This window comes from Apodemus sylvaticus, chromosome 1 (genome assembly GCF_947179515.1).
Source record: "Apodemus sylvaticus chromosome 1, mApoSyl1.1, whole genome shotgun sequence".
In the NCBI taxonomy this organism is placed as follows: Eukaryota; Metazoa; Chordata; class Mammalia; order Rodentia; family Muridae; genus Apodemus; species Apodemus sylvaticus.
The window spans coordinates 125,714,695-125,733,278 of NC_067472.1; the positions used below are offsets into that span (position 1 = coordinate 125,714,695).

The 18,584-nt window shown below is 42.2% G+C and overlaps 1 protein-coding gene across 1 annotated transcript in view; it reads right to left on the reverse strand.

Moving 5' to 3' along the window:
* Positions 1-18,584, reverse strand: part of Adamtsl3 (ADAMTS like 3) — a 306,645-nt gene that overhangs the window by 29,608 nt on the left and 258,453 nt on the right. The window contains exons 21-23 of the mRNA XM_052186018.1: positions 15,326-16,400; positions 13,877-14,004; positions 12,517-12,645 (exon numbers count right to left, since the gene is read on the reverse strand). Of these exons, the coding sequence (XP_052041978.1) occupies positions 12,517-12,645; positions 13,877-14,004; positions 15,326-16,400 (1,332 nt within the window). The remainder of the gene's footprint in view (positions 1-12,516; positions 12,646-13,876; positions 14,005-15,325; positions 16,401-18,584) is intronic.

The following is an 18,584-nucleotide window of genomic DNA, read 5'->3' on the forward strand; positions in this document are numbered from 1 at the left end:
ATATATAAAAATGTATAGGTAAATTTATTTTGGTAAAGCTGGTTCTTTTTTCCCCTTTCCCGTCCCTTCCTTTCCTTTCTCCCCCATCCCAGTTCTTCCTTTTATCGTGGTGATCTGTGACTTAGAGACATCTCAGAATCATCATTAATATAATCCAGTAGTCGATGAGAACAGTGGGAGTTAATGGGGGTGATGGGACTATCTTAGGAATTTACCCACATAATCCTGTGTCACCACAAATATTTTCTCAAGATCCTTTTATGAAAGAGGCACTATTCAACCCAGTAAAGAAAGCTAATAATTTGGCAAGTTAACAACAAAATTCCTAGGTATATGCCAAAATATTTTAACCTAGGCAGAAAAGACTAAAATTAAGAAATACCTTTACATTTTATAATATGAATCTTCTGAACTATGATTCCATCCATGAAGGGCTCATCTCACCCTATCCTCACTCATCACATGGGACACCAAGCACGAAAATTCAGTCCAAATGAGGCCCACATTTCCTACCAATTGCTTGCACACATTGGATGGATAGACAAGTAGTATGTATGTAACCTCTATGCAATGTGGGTTTTTTTTTTTACCCTTTTTTATCAATAGATAGAAAAGGCAATGACAGAAGCATAGGGCTTAACCCTACACTGCCAATAAGCTTGTACTTTCTAGAAGTGCATTTTAGAAGTGATACATTAAACATTATGCACATTCTAACACCCTAGAAAGCCTCAAAACTATTGGCTTTCCCATGACCTATTTGGCTGATTTTTGTTGTGGTTTGTTTGTGTTTTATAAAAAAAATAACATCAAAATGTAGAAAGGTCTGTGCAAAAAGATGTTTCTTTTACTGCTATATATAATGTTAAACAAGCAAAAACAGTTTCCAAAATTAAGATATTGTTTTACTTACTCTATACTCACTGTGATGGTTTATATATGCTTGGTCCACGGAGTGTTGCTATTAGGGGGTGTAGCCTTCTTGGAGTAGGTGTGTCACTGTGGGCATGGGCTTTAAGACCCTCATTCTAGCTGCCTGGAAGCCAGTCTTCTCCTAGCAGCCTTCAGATGAAGATGTAGAACTCTCAGCTCCTCCTGCATCATGACTGCCTGGATGCTGCCATGCTCCCACCTTGACAATAATAGACTGAACATCTACACTTGTAAGCCAGCCCCAATTAAGTGTTACCCTAATAAGAGTTGCCTTGGTTATAGGGTCTGTTCACAGCAGTAAAACCCTGACTAAGGTACTCACACACCAGCTACACATACAGACATTAGTGGAGCAATGGTACTGAAGACTGAGCTTACAAGAGGAGGCTGGTCATTAAGATCTCCAACTAAATCCAGAAGAGATGGTCAGATCAATAGATACGCAAACAATAACACAAAGCACAAAAATAATGAAAACCCTAAGTCACATGTGTAGGTACCGAGACCTGTGAGGCTTGTGACAGGTGACAATTAGGACAATGTATAGGTCTGTTGCCAAGGTAACAGCCGCCATATACCCAGAATTTAATGGCCACCTTTACCTGTAATTACATCGTCATCACCCATATATAACCGGGCAGCGTTTCTCCCCTGCTACCCCTTCCCCATCTTAAATAAAGTTCCACATGGAACTGTTTGGCCTGGTGTATCTCATTGTGGCCCACATCTCCACCACATCTCCACAGCCTGCCCGGCCTGTGCGCCTGGCAGGCAGACAGGTAACCTGTGCTGCAGACCTTTGCACAGAAAAACCAACAACATGCCTCTAAAATAATCAAACTCCTCAACTACTGCATTTCAAAATACTGAAATGGGCAAAGCACTGGATGAAGATTTCAAAAGTTTACTAATAAAAATGGTCGGCAACAAGAGGAGATCTGCAGAAGCAAATGAAATCAGTCCAGAGTCTGCAGAGAGAGCAAAAGAGGGGGATGTCAGCAAAATGGACAGGCAAATCCAGAACATGGAAGGAAAACTGAGGCTAGAAATTAATAATTTTACAAAGTCATAGGCCTTAGGCCGTTGTGTTGAAGTGACAAAGACAGTCACTATTTAAGAGTCAAAGGTTGGAAAACAATTTTCCAAGCAAATGGTCCCAAGAAACAAGCTGGAGTGGCCATTCTTATATTGGATAAAATTGACTTTCAACCAAAAGTTGTCAAAAAAGATAAGGAGGGACCCTTCATACTGGTCAAAGGAAAAGTCTACCAAGATGAACTCTCAATTTTGAACATCTATGCTCCAAACGCAAGGGCACCCACATTCATAAAGAAACTTTAATAAAGCTCAAAGCACACATTACACCCCACATAATAATAGTGGGAGACTTCAACACCACACTTGAAGTCCTAGCCAGAGCAATCAGACAGCAAAATGAGGTCAAAGGTATACAAATTGGAAAGGAAGAAGTGAAAATATCACTATTTGCAGATGATATGATAGTATACTTATGAGACCCCAAGACTTCCACCAGAGAACTCCTAAAGCTGATAAACAACTTCAGCAAAGTGGCTGGATATAAAATTATCTCAAGCAAATCAGTAGCCTTCCTCTACTCAAAGGATGAACAAGATGAGAAAAAAATTAGGGAAATGACACCCTTCACAATAATCCCAAATCCTAACAAAGCAAATGAAAAATCTATATGACAAGAACTTCAAGCCTCTGAAGAAAGAAATCAAAGAAGGTCTCAGAAGATGGAAAGATCTCCCATGTTTGTGGATGGATCAATATAGTAAAAATGGCCATCTTGCTGAAAGTAATCTGCAGATTCAATGCAATCCCCATCAAAATCCCAAATCAATTCTTCATAGATCTAGAAAGAGCAATTCTCAAATTCATTTGGAACAACAACAACAACAACAAAAACAGGATAGCAAAAACTATTCTCCACAAGAAAAGATCTTCTGGGGGAGCACCATCCCGACCTTAAGCTCTACTACAGAGCAATAGTGATAAAAACTGTTTGGTATTGGTATGCAGACAGGCAGGAAGATCAATGGAATAGAATTGAAGACCCAGAAAAGAACCCCCACACATACGGTCACTTTATATTTGACAAAGGAGCTAAAAACATCCAGTGGAAAAAAAAGACAGCATTTTTAACAAATGGTGCTGGATCAACTGGAGGTCTGCATGCAGAAAAATGCAAATTGACCCATTCTTCTCTCCTTGTACAAAGCTCAAGTCCAAGTGGATCAAGGATCTACACATAAAACCAGACACACTGAAGCTGTAAAGAACCCAGATGTCCCTCAACAGAGGAATGGATATAGAAACTGGGGTATATATACACAATGGAGTACTATTCAGTTATTAAAAACAATGAATTCATGAAATTCTTAGGCAAATGGATGGAACTAGAAAGTGACATCCTGAGCGAGGCAACCCAATCACAAAAGAACACACATGGAATGCACTCACTAAGAAGCAGATGTTAGCCCAAAAGCTCAGAATAAACAAGTTACAATTCACCCAGCACAGGAAGCTCAGCAAGAGGGACTTAAGTGAGGGTGCTTTGGTTCCTCTGAGAAAGGGAACAAAATACTCACAGGAGCAATAAGGGAGACAGACAATGTGTGGAGCAGAGACTGAAGTAAAGGCCACCCAGAGACTGCCCTACCTGGGGATTCATCCTATAACAGTCACCAAACACTGACATTACTATGGACAACAAGAAGTGTATACCAAAAGGAGCATGCTATGGTTGTGTCCGGAGGAGCCCTGCCAGAGCTTTACAAATACATAGGCAGCAACCAAATAGTTGCTAGCAACCAACTATTGGACTGGGTGTGGGGTCCCCAATGGAGGAGCTGGAGGGTGGTCCGGAGGAGCTGAAGGGGTTTACAGCCCCATGGAAAGAACAATGAAACTGAGGGGGGGAGGTGTGAGTGTGTCAGGTGGAGGGGCATATACATGGAGGCAGGGGGTGGGAGGAAGGGTTTGGGGTCTTTGGGGAGGGGAGAAATCGGGAAAGGTTTTACCATTGTCAATGTAAATGAAGACGATATTCAATAAAATAAAAGCTATTATATTAAAAAAAGAATTTGTCTCCATAAAACAAGGCTGGAAGTGATGTCATAAGACATTTTCTTAATTAGTGATTGTTGAAGAGCCAAGCCTATTGTGGGCAGTGGTATCCCTGGACTGGTGGTCCTGGGTGCTATAAAGACAGCAGGCCAAGCAAGCTGTGGGCAGCAAGCCAGTAAGCAGCTCCTCCACAGTCTCTGTATCAATTTGTACATTCAGGTTCCTGCGCATTTTGAGTTTCTGCCCTGATTTCCAAGTCAGGGAGCAGCATCCATCCATGGCCTCTGCATCAGCTCCTGACTCCAGGTTTCTGCCATGTTTGAGTTCCAGCTCTGATTTCCTTTGATGGTGAACAGTGATGTGAAGTAGAAGAACAAACCCTTTCTTCTCCAAGTTGCTTTTGGTCACGGTGTTTAATCATGGCAATAGAATCTCTAAGGCAAAGACCAAATTAGGGTAGAAGCACAAGCTGAGGCAATGACACTAACTGAAGGTGTAGGAAATCTGCTCAGTGAAATCATAGAACAAACTCCTAGAGAAAGAAATGGACACTTAGACACAGAAGCATTTAGAACCTCAGACAGACAGATCCAGAAAAGCATCTCTCAAGAATACATGAAAAACAGAAAGCGCAAGCTCTCTCTCTCTCTCTCTCTCTCTCTCTCTCTCTCTCTCTCTCTCTCTCTCTCTCTCTCCCCCATTTCCCTCCCCTCCCCGTTTGCCTACACATGCGTGCATGCATGTTTGTGTTGCATGTACATCTGTGTCCCTGTCCATATTAGGGTGCGCAGGGGATACCAACATATATACAAAGAGAACACATCAGAATAGCATTAGGCTTCTTAACAAAAACCAGGACAGCATGGAACTGTATGGCTCAAGTCCTAAACGTAAACAACTGCCAACAAAGATTGTTGCTTTGTCTAGCAAAGATACATTGAAAATTGGTGTAGAACCAAGTTCAAACAAGTGGCTCATGACTTCCCAGCCAGCTCTGAAGAAGACTTAACCTGTTAGCACATAGAACAGGATAAAAAGCGAGCGTCTCAAGCATACAGAAATGAATGTATTCCAGGAAAAGATGAGCAACTAAATTCTCAAGTTGTTGTTGCCCCCATCGAGCAGATCCTCACATACAACAAGTGATGCTGTGTGAACCTTTCACCCCAATTTATCTAGTCGATAGAAGTAGAGAGCCTGTGATTGGGAAGTGGAGAGAGAAAGGGGGTACTTGAGGTTGCAGGTAGAGGAAGGGAGGGGAAGAAAGAAGGCGGGGGTAGAGGAGGCCGCCATGAAAGGAGATGGACCATGAGTGAGCGCCCAGGAGAAACAGCAAGTGACAAGGGACTTCACAGCTGGGGAATAATTCAGAATAGCTCCAAGCCTGACCAGTCTAGGCTCAGAGCGTGTACATAAAATACCTGGATTGTGTCTTTTATGTGGACTAGCTAGGATTATACATTTATTTTACCAGATCCAGTCATCTGTTACCTCTAAGAATCAGCCCACTCATGAAAGTTAACTTATAAAGTGAATGGGAACCCCAGAGAAGATGGAATCCATACCCTGATCCTTGGTGAAATAGAATCCAAACCCAGATCAGAAGACATGAAGGAGGCCATGACGTAACAATGAAAAGAATCCATCAAAAAGATACAGCTATTTTAAATAAATGCATCGAATGTTGGAGACCTGACTTTGCTAAAGCTGACAAGCCTGGCTCATAAACGAGGAGGGCTGTATTCACAGGCCTCTAAGACCTTTCCATTAACTATCCATTTTAAAAAATATCAATCACATCTTTACTATTTCTCAAGAGAGCTTTCTTTCCATATTTTGACTTCATCCATTTATGAAGCAAGCTGGAACCAGATCCAGGCTGTTTAACACAGCATGACTACCTGTGGACATCTGGACATCTGGACACGTAGAAAGAGTTGTGCATTCAGTGGACATGACAACATAACCGAGACCTGACACACTTTTCCCAAGGGCTAGTCTCACCATCCAAATCTCCCCTTTCATTCAGACTTATTTCCCTCTCGGATGTTACTTTGTCTTAAACAGCAGCATTCCCACAAAAGAAAGACTCCTTTTTCAAATATATCAAACTCTGGCTTCACTGAATTACAGATTCTAACATTATTCACTTCTTTTCTTTTTATTACAACCAGATTTTCCAAATCATAAGATAGATAATTGGGTTTTTCATGGGCTAGTAGTTTAGCGGCACACACTGTTTTTGTGAAGGACATTGTATCTACCTATCTTGTAAGCATTTGCTGCACACTCGTGGGTTCTTTCCTCAAACGTTACCAATAGTAGGTGCGAACCAAAGAGCCTCAATTTCAGGTTCCAGCTGGCCAGGTATCCTCAGCACTCTCCTTCCTTTCATTATCATTTTGTCCCACATTCTGGCAAGAGACCTAAGGCTCAGGGTAGAATTTCCCTCAGGACATCCCACCCCAGTGACTCATTCCACAACAGAAAACAAATAGCGGGGGAGACCTTGTGGAAGGGCTGGGAGAAACATGAGTGACACCAGATTAGGGGACATTTAAATCTGCTTTGTAGACATTTTTCAAAGACTAGGAAAGCACTATAGCTAGAGTCAAGGTTGTAACCACAAACCTTCCTTCTCCTCTTTCAGAGCAGGGGGAATCTGCACTCTTTCTTGCAGCCACAGATGAGCTGTGGAACCCATCCTGACAGCTCTCCCTTGGCCTCAAGGAGGTAAGTCTCATGAAAGGAATTTCTGGTTCTTATCATCTAGTTGCTCTAGATTTGTTTTTCCAGCATACACTCTGGCCAGCCGTACCTGCAACTGTATTTTCCCACATTCTTGCCAGCCCTTAGCAGTGTGAAACTCTCAAAGTTTTCCAATAGAACAGGTCCAAGAGGGGCATCATTTCTACCATAATCTCATTATCAGTGAGAACAGAAACACTGAATCTTTCCTATCATAGGGCTTCAGTTCTGATGACTGCTTGTTTCTATGGCTGGTTTACTGTCACAATTAGCAGTTTGTGCTTAATTTGATTCATAGCAATCATTTATATATTGTAGATACTGTGTGACAAATTACTTTCTCCCAGAAATGTAGCTTTAAAAAATTTGTCGACAAAAAAAAAAAATAAATAAAAAAAAAAAATAAAAAAAATTTGTCGACAATGTTTTGAAATACTAATGGCAAAATTGGTTAAAATATTATTCACGTAGAATGAAATTCAACCTTTAAAATCATCTGATGCAGCAGTTCAAGTATATTCATAGAGGTCTCTAATTACCAAGAAGCACTAGGCATTTTATTTATGATTTGCAATTCTAGTGCAAATTTCCAACATTTCCAAGTAACAAGCATATCTCTTATTAATTGAAAAATCAATTTCTTTACACTTTAGACATTTAATCGGGATCATTTTGGGTAGAAGTTGTTTTCATATTTATAACCAATCATATCACCACTTACTTAGAAATTTGCCTTTTGCGTTTTCACTCTGCCACTAGGAGCTACTGGGATTGTCTATCTACTTGAGTCTGCTGTGGGATCTACATTCTGTTCCATTTTCCTCTGTCCCTTTTCAATAGCACACTGCTCTTAGTCCTCTGGCTTTATGAGTACTCTATAACTCAGGGAGGCATGTGAATGAAGCCCTGGTCACTGTGGGCCACAGCACAGCATCCTGATGAGTCAGCTCTACCTTTAGGCTCTCCCTGGACCACAAAGCTTAGATGCGCTACCCCAGTCTCCTGGCTGGCTTTCCTCTTACACAACACGGCAACTGCTAAACACCTTGACTATCAAACGCTGACTCAGCATGACTTAAAGTAAATAACTGCAAGTTAGGCACAGTGGCACAGGCCGGTAAAGCCCAGCACTCTGGGGGAAGAAACAGTAATATCAAGAGTTCAAGGTCATTCTTGACTCTATAGTGAGTTCAAGCCCTGCCTGAGCAACCTGAGACTTTGTCTTAACCCAAACCAGAGAAATCTAACCTCAATACAATAACTATTTGTAAGCATTGCAAAAATCTTTATGTTCTTGATGAAAATTCTCCTTAGTTACACACATGAGTGCATTATTTTAGAAGCAGCTTAAATCTGTACATATTTGCTCTTAAGTCCTTTGCTAGAGTCCTCTATGATGCTGCTCCCTGATTCAGAGTTCTTCTGAAGCAGATGCACATACTGTATGTTCTAACTACTCTTTGTATTCTTCAGTACTCTATGCTCTTTATATTCTTCAGCAAACCCAGCCTTTTGTGGGCTTTCACTGTCTCTGAGGAACAGGTGTCAAGTGTCCCTCTTACTTTAGAGGCTTTGTACTTTTGGTGGCTGGGCCATCAAGCTTTGACAGTTCCATCCTTTTGGGAACCATCATTTTCCTAGCTCAAGCCCATTTGTCTGTGGATCCAGAGAGCTAAGAAACCAAAGAGGGACCCACATACAGTAAAAGCTCAACACTAGGGGCGCTCATCGGCTATGTCAGGTGAGCTCAGAGAATGACTTGCAGACACAAGAGTCCACACAGAACTGAAAATAACAGGGGATGGGCTGGTGACATGTTTCTGTTTATAAAGATGCTTGCCCCCAAACCTGAGACCCTGAGTTCTAACCCTGGACCTACACAGTAGAACGGAAGAGCTGACTCCTGACTCCTGAACGTGTCCTCTGACGTCCACATGTGTGGAAGTGCATGTGCCAAGTCATGCAGCCCCCAAAAACTGTAATAGAAAATATATGGTAAACAGTGAGTGTGTCATGCACTCATCTGAAAGAAACAATTAGGCAACAATTGTATTTGCTGTTCTTTGTTTTCCGATCCTTAACAGAAGGTGGCAGAGGAGGTGAAGCCCACTCCCCAACACACCCCCATTTTACAAGGAAGGTTTTAATGACAAGCAAGACAAAGAACCTTTTCAGGTTCAGGACAAAACATTTTACCTTTAGAAATGCTGGTTTTTCTACTTCTATCATTTAATAGAATTAATAGAAAAATCTCTAAGGGTGGTTAGAGATAAATACTATTGAAATCTATACCATGTAAGTTGTCTATGACAAAAATTATGAATTTATCTAGAATTTCTAGTTATATGCTTTGGGATAAAAAATATAACAACAACAACAACAAACCTACCAGAAAACAGTTCAAGAGCAACTATTTTTAAAAATATGATTCATTCTATCAAATTACAAAGTTCTTAATTTGGTATGTGAAAAATGTAATTTAGAAGGAAGTGTTTGATTTCATGAATTATGATATATACTTGCCTATAAAACGAAAGACTAAGGTAGATGGTGTCAAAGTCCGGTCTGCTCCTAGAGTCTGTTTTCTGTTTCGGAGTTGAGACTGAGGCAGATGCATGACCATACATGACTGAATCCTGGCTCATTACACAGGTGTCTGTCCAGTCACATTTTCTGACTTTCTATCGGCTTCCCCATCTGCCCTTAAAATGATGGCTCCCCATAGAAAGCTAAGCTGGCTGTAGCTTCTGCCCGTGAGGACACATCAAGCTCCCTTACAGGTTTGTTTAAGATCGAGCCTAACTTGACGTGATCATGCTAGCTTTGGTGGCAGATTCACGTTGAGAGGGAAAGGACCTCTGAGAGGATCCTGGGGTCTGTGTCCACAGATGAGGGCTGCTGTGCACTAAAGACCAAAGGGAATATTTCTAGAAAAGCTAAATGGCAGGAAAAGGTGAATATTCCCAACTCTGAGATTCACTGAGGGGGAGGAGGAGGGGGAGGAGGAGGAGGAGGAGGAGGAGGAGGAGGAGGAGGAGGAGGAGGAGGAGGAGGAGGATTTCCTACCACCCATATAATAGGGCAGAGGGAGCTGCCAGAGTCAGACGGTTCATGTTTTGCCTGAGTGAATACCAGGCCAGACCTGAGCTAAGTTTAATGGTCTTCTCTGAGACTTTGTTTATGAAAATAGTTTCTACTACATCTAGTCCCTGACTCAGAACAGCAAATAGCAGGCCACAAGCCTTTTGATGGCCCCTTCACAGTTTGATTTTAAATGATTGGGAAGTTAAAATTTAAAAAGAAACACTAAAAGTTGAGGTTTCTCTTAATGGAAGTCACATCCAGTTTTTAGAATCCTCTGCAGGTGGAGGGCTACAGAAATTGGAGACATCTGTGGCTTGGCATCTGAACAGTTCTGTTCTGCTTTCCTCCTTGCCATGGCTAAGAATGCTGGCCTGTTCTGTAATGGTGGCTCCATTTTGTCAGAAAAATTCACATATTTGTGGGTGGAGTCAGTTGGGAGGCTGAGAGATCTGTCAAAAGTCTGCATAGGCCAAACACTGCAAGGACTGCCAAGGTTTGAAAACTAATACCTCAGAGGCTAGCAAATTTCCAGTGTGCATGGAGCCAAAGGTGTGCCTTGAGAAGTCAGGCAAGTAGGAGACCATTACAGAGAAGGGTGGATGAGTGCGACCCAGGTCCTTTCATGACAGCCATCATGCTACTCGGATCCTCAGAGACCTCCATGTGGTCACCCTGCATTGTGAAATTGGTTCTCTTGAATTGAAACATTACCCCTGGCAAAGAAGAGGGATGGGGGGGGGGGTCCTACAACTCAGGAAGTTAACCAGACTTACAAGACCATGAACACTCACAAGATTAAAAGAAGCAAAGCCCCTCCTAAAGGTGACATAAACAGGAAACAGTTGCTAGAGCAGTGGAGAATCTGTGGCAGAGAACTGCAGCTTTTGGGAATTCCAGTCATGTTGGGATGGACTGTTAGGTGATGTAACTGCTTGGATCTTCCAGGCTCCTGTAAGTCACCCCAATAAACTCAATGCTTTAAACTCACACTAGATTTGAATGGAATGATGCTGTTCTTGTTGTTCTTGTGGGCATCCTATAGGGGATGAATACACATTTTTCCATAACTCCCCAGTGGATGAATAAAAGTCACACATCTAGGTTCTCTGTTCACCATCAGAGAACAATCAAAGATGGCTGCAAACACAGGATTTCTTATTAATCTTTGGATATTGAGGGATATAATTTTTCAGACAACTAAGTCAATGCATATAAATTAAGGGCATTTAGACAGTTCATTTTGAATTTGTATGTCTCAATGTTTTGTGTGTCCCTAAAGAAGTGACCTAAAGCTACTAACACAACAACCTACCACTTCTAAACCTATAGAAATATGCAGAATTTTTTTGTCTATGTTCTGGGGACTAAAGAATGCAGATTAAGACTTCAGAATTCCTGGCTTGGAGTGACAACATAGCCCTAGTTCAGGCAGAGTCAAGCTGAAAGTTTTATTTTCACTAATGAAAGAATGGGTCTGTAGGGTTGTATGTGAATATCAGTGATAGAACCCTTGCCTATGCTCCATCCCTAGCTCTGCAAATAGTCGTTTATAAAGGAGGTGTGCCTACATTAGTAAACATGGCAGGAAGGGCCATCGACACACAGGCTACTGAGGCCCACTCAATGACAGCCCAGGACTAAGTCTGAGTAAAAGATACTGACATGCCTAGTCCTAAACCTGGCTTTGCAAAGGAGAACTTTTGTGTAGCTGGAAGACATATCTAACACTTTTCTCAGATTCCACAGTCACCATATAACCTCATAACTGAAAGTTTCTCCATATTATAGATTGGCCCTTACAGATTTCTCTGGCTTTTCCATGATAAGCATGGCAGTGTGTGTATGTGTGTGTGTGAGTGTGTGTGTGTGTGTGTGTTTGTCACAGCTCACAGTAGAGATGAACAAAGTGGTAATCTATCTACCTCTCTTTCTCTCTTCCCCTCTTTTGTGTGTGAGAGAGAAGATAGACAAATTATATATACATGTATATGTATACACACATCTATATCTATATCTATATCTATATCTATATCTATATCTATATCTATATCTATATCTATATCTATATCTATATCTATACCTATACCTATACCTATACCTATATCTATATCTATATCTATATCTATACCTATATCTAATCTATCTATATCTATATATAGATATAGATATATATATATAGAGAGAGGGTTTGTACATGTGCATGCAGGTGTTTAAGTATGCGGAAGTCCAAGGTCAACTCTGGCAACTTCCTTCAATCATTCTTTACCTTATCTTTGAGACAGGGTCTCTCACTAAATCTAGAATTCACTGACTAGCTCGACTGACTGGCTAGCAAACTCTAGGAATCTACCCATCTCTGCATCCTGCCCCACAGAGCTTGGGTTACAGACACAAGCTACTGCGGTGCAGCTGGTTTTACCTGCCATGCTTCAGATCTAAACGCAGGCCCTCATGCTTGTGGAGCAAAGAAAGAGTATACCGCCTAAGTCATCTCCCCGGTCCTGGCCTGAGTTCATTTTTGATAGTTAGATGCATAGTGAGTGTATTAGAAATCACAAAGTCATGTCCATTAGGCTGGTGTGGAGAATGCTAAAAAGCTAGCTGTCACTTTCTGGCAGTTGGTTAGCCAAATACCTTCACACTGGGAATGATAATACTTACCTTTTACAGGACAGTGGATTGTCACATTTGCTTGAAGGGCTGCCTCCACAGTGCCTCCCACAACAACAGACAGATGGTTGTGTTCTGGTTTGGTGACATTTCTTTCAATAGACAAGATGACAGGTGCCTCTTAAATCAAAAGGAACAGAAACTGTGTTATGTTTGAGTTCTTATTCAGTGACAAGCATTATTGATTTATTGGAACCAGGGAAGAGTGCCAGCCTCTTCATCCTCTGAGGTGAATCACACAGATGGCACACACATAACTACAGGTCCAGAGATGATGGATAGACAAATGCTAGATGGATAGATGGATGGATGGATGGATGGATGGATGGATGGATGTGAACATTCAAAGGTACTTTGCAACAATTATGTAAAAAGTGAAGATGCCTTAGCTTCGTAACCAAAATTAAAGTTAATGCTTCCTTGATAATTTCACAAAGAAAAACTCAGTTCTCAAGATGCAAAATACCATGGCAGATCACATTGGCATCTCTCGCATTACAGCCTTGGATGAGCTGATACAAGCCCAAAACACCAGGGATTTTTGTCTATCTGACACTTTATGGGAGGAGAGATGTAGGGTAGGGCAGTGGATCCTGATCTATCCTATTGCCCTTAGTGATTGTTATTCACGATGCAGAAGGCTCTTCAAGGCCCTTCCCACTAAGGTAAGAATAAGCCAAATTCAATTAACACATGTACAGAGCACTACGCTCTGGTCTCTGTTAAGTAGCCACAAGACCAGAGCTGCTTTTTAATAACAGCAAAGCTTGCCGGTGCACACAGTGGTGTGGCCAGATACTTCAGCAACAATGTAATTCCTAAAATATCCCACATATGGGTTTCTTTTAGGGCCAGAGACAAGTTACCTTGCCAATTGCAGAATAAACGTTCAAGGCTCATTGAAAGTTGCACTGGGAAAGACCAGGTAGACAGGAGCTCACAACTGTAGATCTTCTCCTAACCATGTATACATGCAAACTTTTTGCCTGCTGGGCTTTAGTAGAAACCCCAGTCAAAGTACTCAGTGGCCCAGAGAGACAACCTTCTCATACTATCCAAATAAATGCATGTCCACTTAAAACAGTAACACTGTCACTACTGAAAGGGTTTTTGTTTTGTTTCATTTGTTGTTTTTATTGAAAGGAAGTTGCTGGGGCACCTCCTTTAAGACACCTCTCTATACTGCAAAAATTCTTCATTTATGAACTCAAATGAGGCTATCTCAAGTGGGTTAGCACCATTTGGAGAAATCAGAATTTGGCATTTTAATTAACGTGAAACAAATAGCCACATAAAACCTTTTTTTATATTTGGTGATAGCTCATAAACTTTTACATTAATTAAAAATTACCTGCATATAGTACCAATGAGCTTTCCACATCAGAACCGAGATGACTGGCCACAGAACATTCATATATCCCTTGCTCTTTCCTTGTAGGATTCTGTATCTGCACCTTCCCAGTTTCATCCAAAATGATCCTGTAAAAGAGTTACAGTGAAAATATACACAAGTAACATACATGATTGCTGTAGGGTCATTGCAGGTTAGGGAGAATGGAGACTACAAAACTATAGGCTTTGGTCTGGCATGGAGCCCTAATGATGATTAAGTCGGGTTCTCTGGCTAGTGGAAGAAACTGTATCTGGAGGAGTGAGGATGGATTCCTTCTTGCCTTAGATTAGAGTGTACTTTCAGCAGGGTGGGATTTGGACATACACTCTGGCTTCCATCTTGATTTTATTGTCGTTTACAGGGAAAAAATGTCAGGCAAGCTGTACATCTCAGCAGCTGCTGGGAAAAGGAGCGGCATAGAGAAGGGAAAAGCCAGGAATCCCGAATTGAGCAGACACAAATGTCAGATGCATTGTGGACAACATAGTCACATGGCAAAGAGGGGGATTTAAAGAAAGAGTAAAGAAGTGTAAGCTATCAAAGGAAGAGGAGGAGAGAACGAGGAGGAGAATGAAGAGAAGGAGGAGAAGGAGGAAAAGGAGGAGGACAAGGAGGAGGAAGAGGAGAAGAAGAAGAGGAAGAGGAGGAGGAGGGGGAGGAAGAGGAAGAGGAAGAGGAAGAGGAAGAGGAAGAGGAAGAGGAAGAGGAAGAGGAAGAGGAAGAGGAAGAGGAAGAGGAAGAGGAAGAGGAAGAGGAAGAAGAAGAAGAAGAAGAAGAAGAAGAAGAAGAAGAAGAAGAAGAAGAAGAAGAAGAAGAAGAAGAAGAAGAAGAAGAAGAAGAAGAAGAAGAAAAAGATTCTGGACAGACACAGGTTAAGAAAAAGTTCCATGTTTCTGAGTCAGACCCAGGACCTCAGGACAACCACACTCATTTGCAGAAAGTGGCCTAGAAGACAAGAATTCTGGGAAAGAAAAGTAAAGAACGTTCCTTAACAGTTAGTCTGCCTGTCTTAACAATTAGTCTGCCTGTCTCTTTAGCTTGGCCTAAGGTGGGCCTGCTCTGCTAGGGGCAAGTCTCTCCTCCTTGAGTGATAGGATGATGTGATTGACTTGCCCAACTTTAATGTCAGGTCTCCACCTAGGCCAGTGATTCTATTCCCTTGACCATGAGTTTTTGCTTAGTGGGCCTTTATCATTCTTTAACAATACTAAACAAATTAAACCAGCCCCAGAAAGCCAAATATCCTGGTTTTCTCATTTATTTTCTTAGATTTTGTCTAGATGCATAAACACACACACACACACACACACACACACACACACACACAGCATTTCTTCTTAGGAAAAGAAATTTGAAAACTAAACTAGGCACCAGTAGGTTCTACCAAGGGGACTCCTGGGCACTCACTTCACAGAGGGCTGCAGCAGTGCTCCATCCTTCGTCCATGTGTATGTGGCCTCCCTGCTGGGAGTAATGAGGTTGCAAAGTATATTGATGACCTCTGTGCTTTTTGTAATGTACACTGTATTCCCAATCCTTGCAGTTATTGTTTTGTTAAATGAAACTGAAGGGGGTAGAGTTTGCCTCATGAGAACAGGTCCTTTTGGCTTAAAAGTCAGCTTGCCTGAGTTTTTCACTGTGGGGCTTTTGGGAACACTTCCTGTCTCCCCTCTGAGCTGAGCCTCAGGAGCAGCTTCCGCCCGGATGCCCGTCCACTGCACAGGTGTCGGCTGAGCCTTGGCCAACTCAGCTACCAGCTGATATATCATCTGGGATGCCAGGTCGTCGCTGGCCTCTCCCGTCTCCATGAGCAGGCTCATGTTTCTTATAAGCTCATCAAATTGGGCTGTGTCCATGCTGTATGCTCCCTGTTTCATGGCTGCTTCAAACTGCTTGTTCTTAAACTCCCAGGAGTTAGCATTTCCTTCAGAGGTCCTGCACGGCCCAAACAGAGCTCTTAAGAAAGGTTGCTTATTGATTTCGCCATCGTGAAGATTAAGGTCATTTTTGTTATTCCACATCTGGCGCATTTTATGCCACGTGGCTCCCAAACTATTGGCTTCATTATGGTCCACCCCAGGGTGACCCCTCACGTGCTCTCGTAGGGATGGGTGTGCGATGAGTCGGTTGTCAGTCCCAATGAGTTTGAGAACAACCGTTTCCTGTGCAGAGCCTGCGATGCATCTGTACACACCAATGTCAGGAGCAGCAAGACTATGGATTTTCAGTGAACCTGACTTGGTGATGCCAAACTGCTTAGAGTTCTTCAGACAATGGCCATCCTTCTCCCACTGGATTAGAGACTTCTGGAAGCGTCGTACTGGGCATTTGATGATCACAGAGGTATTGAGAAGCAAGTAGGCTCTACTGCCTACAGTCAGGTTGATCCGCTTCTCCTCCCTTGTCTGGATATAGACTCTCCGGACACCAAGAATCTGGGGGTCCCTCTCTCCAAGCCTTGTCTTTGTTCTCAGTTTCACTTCTGCAGGGGAAAAAGGAAAGGAAAGAAATTAAAAGAAATCACTCACAAGTAAAGGTTATTGACTGAAAGGGTCTGAGGCCAATTGAGCTAGGCCTACTAATGTCTGTCTGTCTGTCTCTTTCTCTCTCTAATTCTTTAAAAACATGAGAATTAAAACGTGAAAAAAAATCTTACATCCATATCTTGGGGTAACTTCACAGCTGTCTAGTACTTTTAGTAAGAATGAATGCAAATTTTAGCCTGTTGCTTGTATGTAACATTTATTGTATGAAGCCCTGCTTTGGAAGGCATGAGGTTCAGTGAGTCATTAAAATAGAGGGAAAGGTTACTTCTACAGTTGAGGGATGCTTGTTCTATGACACAGTGGCATGTGGCTTGACTAGTCCTTGACGTCTGTATACAAGTCTCCATCAATAGGAAGCTTCCGAGATATGGCGCCTGTCCACAACCTGTCAGGGCCCTCAGTGGGTTCATTTGGCTTAGACCACAGGTACACCAAATCTTAAGAAAGAGGTGAGAGGTGAATGAGCACATTTAAAAGGTGTGAAAAGAATGATAGAATGGGTCAAGCTCAGAATCTAACCCAAATATGTCATCTAAATGTCCATGGAGGTCTTAGGAAGTAAAGGAGTGTGCTCAAAATCAGAATAGGATAATAGAATAGGCACTTTCAGGCTAGACAATTCTGAGTTTGAATCCCAGCTCCTGCCTGCAAAATGAGAATGATGTTGGGACTCTCAGCAGAAGAGTGTGAGAGTTAAGCCCATTTACTCAGATTGTATGTACCTTGCAGTAGCAGGCACACATGGGCTCTCATATTTGATGCCTTTAACCACCAGCCAGGTGGCAAAGGAAGCCAAGAAGCCACAGGACAGACTAAGAGGAAATCAGAATTGGAACCAAGCCTCATTTGAACAAACAAACAAAAGTACAGAAGAGTCCTTGATGAATTCATAGTCCCGCATCACTACAGACAGTGATGGATTGAAGGACTTAGCGACTACAGCAGGGGACCAATCAATAAACAGATACTGGCTATTCACTCACCCCAATGCTCTTGTTGATACTCCCAGACATTCTAATTTATGGAGTACACTTAAGCCATCAGGATTTTAGAAAGCTCTTCAGCTCACTGAAAAGCTCAATTAGCTTGGGATGGGCACCCTGGAGTACCACTGAAGTAACCAACAGGGTAGAAAAGGGCACTCTTGGTCCAGTTTCTTCTATTCAGTGATAGTAAATGAGTTGCTACTAGTAAGGCAGGAAGGGGATAAAAAAGAGCATCGTCTTGTCTGTGAGCATTCTGCTCAAGTCACTGTTACATTCACGCCCTTTCCTAAGATAGTGGAGGAAGCACTTCTATCTGGTGTAAGCATCACATACCGTTGTGCTTCATTTAAGTCATACTTGTATGTAATAGACAGTTTTGAAACTCAGTCTTCTAGAATAATGCCAAGTTCCAACACTGGGATCCATGTAATAATCCAAAGTGCAGAGAAAATTTCTTATAGGACAGTAGAGTCCTCTCCATAAAGAGTGAATATCCACTAGTATGCCAACAGAACCGCTCACAGGAAACCATCTAGCTTAATGTGTCAGGTTGGGGACAATACAGGGATGATATGAGGCCCACCTAGAATTTTTATCCCTGGGACTCAATGACCCAACATGGACATGGGCTTGCCAATGGCCTTCAAGATGTCCCTTATGCAAACTTGGAGTTGATAGCACCTGATTCCTAAGGCAGGCTACGAGGCCTGCATACAGCAGGCAGGGCTTAGCTTTGGGTAGAGCACCTGACATATGACCAATGAAGCATGAAACCTGCATGTTCATCCGGTTGTGTGACCATTTACAGAAGGGAAGCCCTATGGCCCCACTTTCCCCATTTCCAGCCCTGCCTTGGCAGTTGCTCACACTGTGGGTACACAGCAGTTTAGGTAGCAGCGGGCCAGTGAGTAGAGCAAGATTATCCTGGAGGCAGACAGTCATGAGACTTGCAAAGCTGTCAGGTTCTACATTTGGAAACTTATCTTTGGAAACTCCATAGCCAGTTTCCCCATTGGTTCTCCTGAGTCCCTTCAGAGAAGTCCCTAGAGTATGGTGTCATTGAACCAGATCTTGGAGGAAAAAGATTGATCTGATTTGGGTTTCCTGTCTTTCTCACATATGGAACGGTTCCAA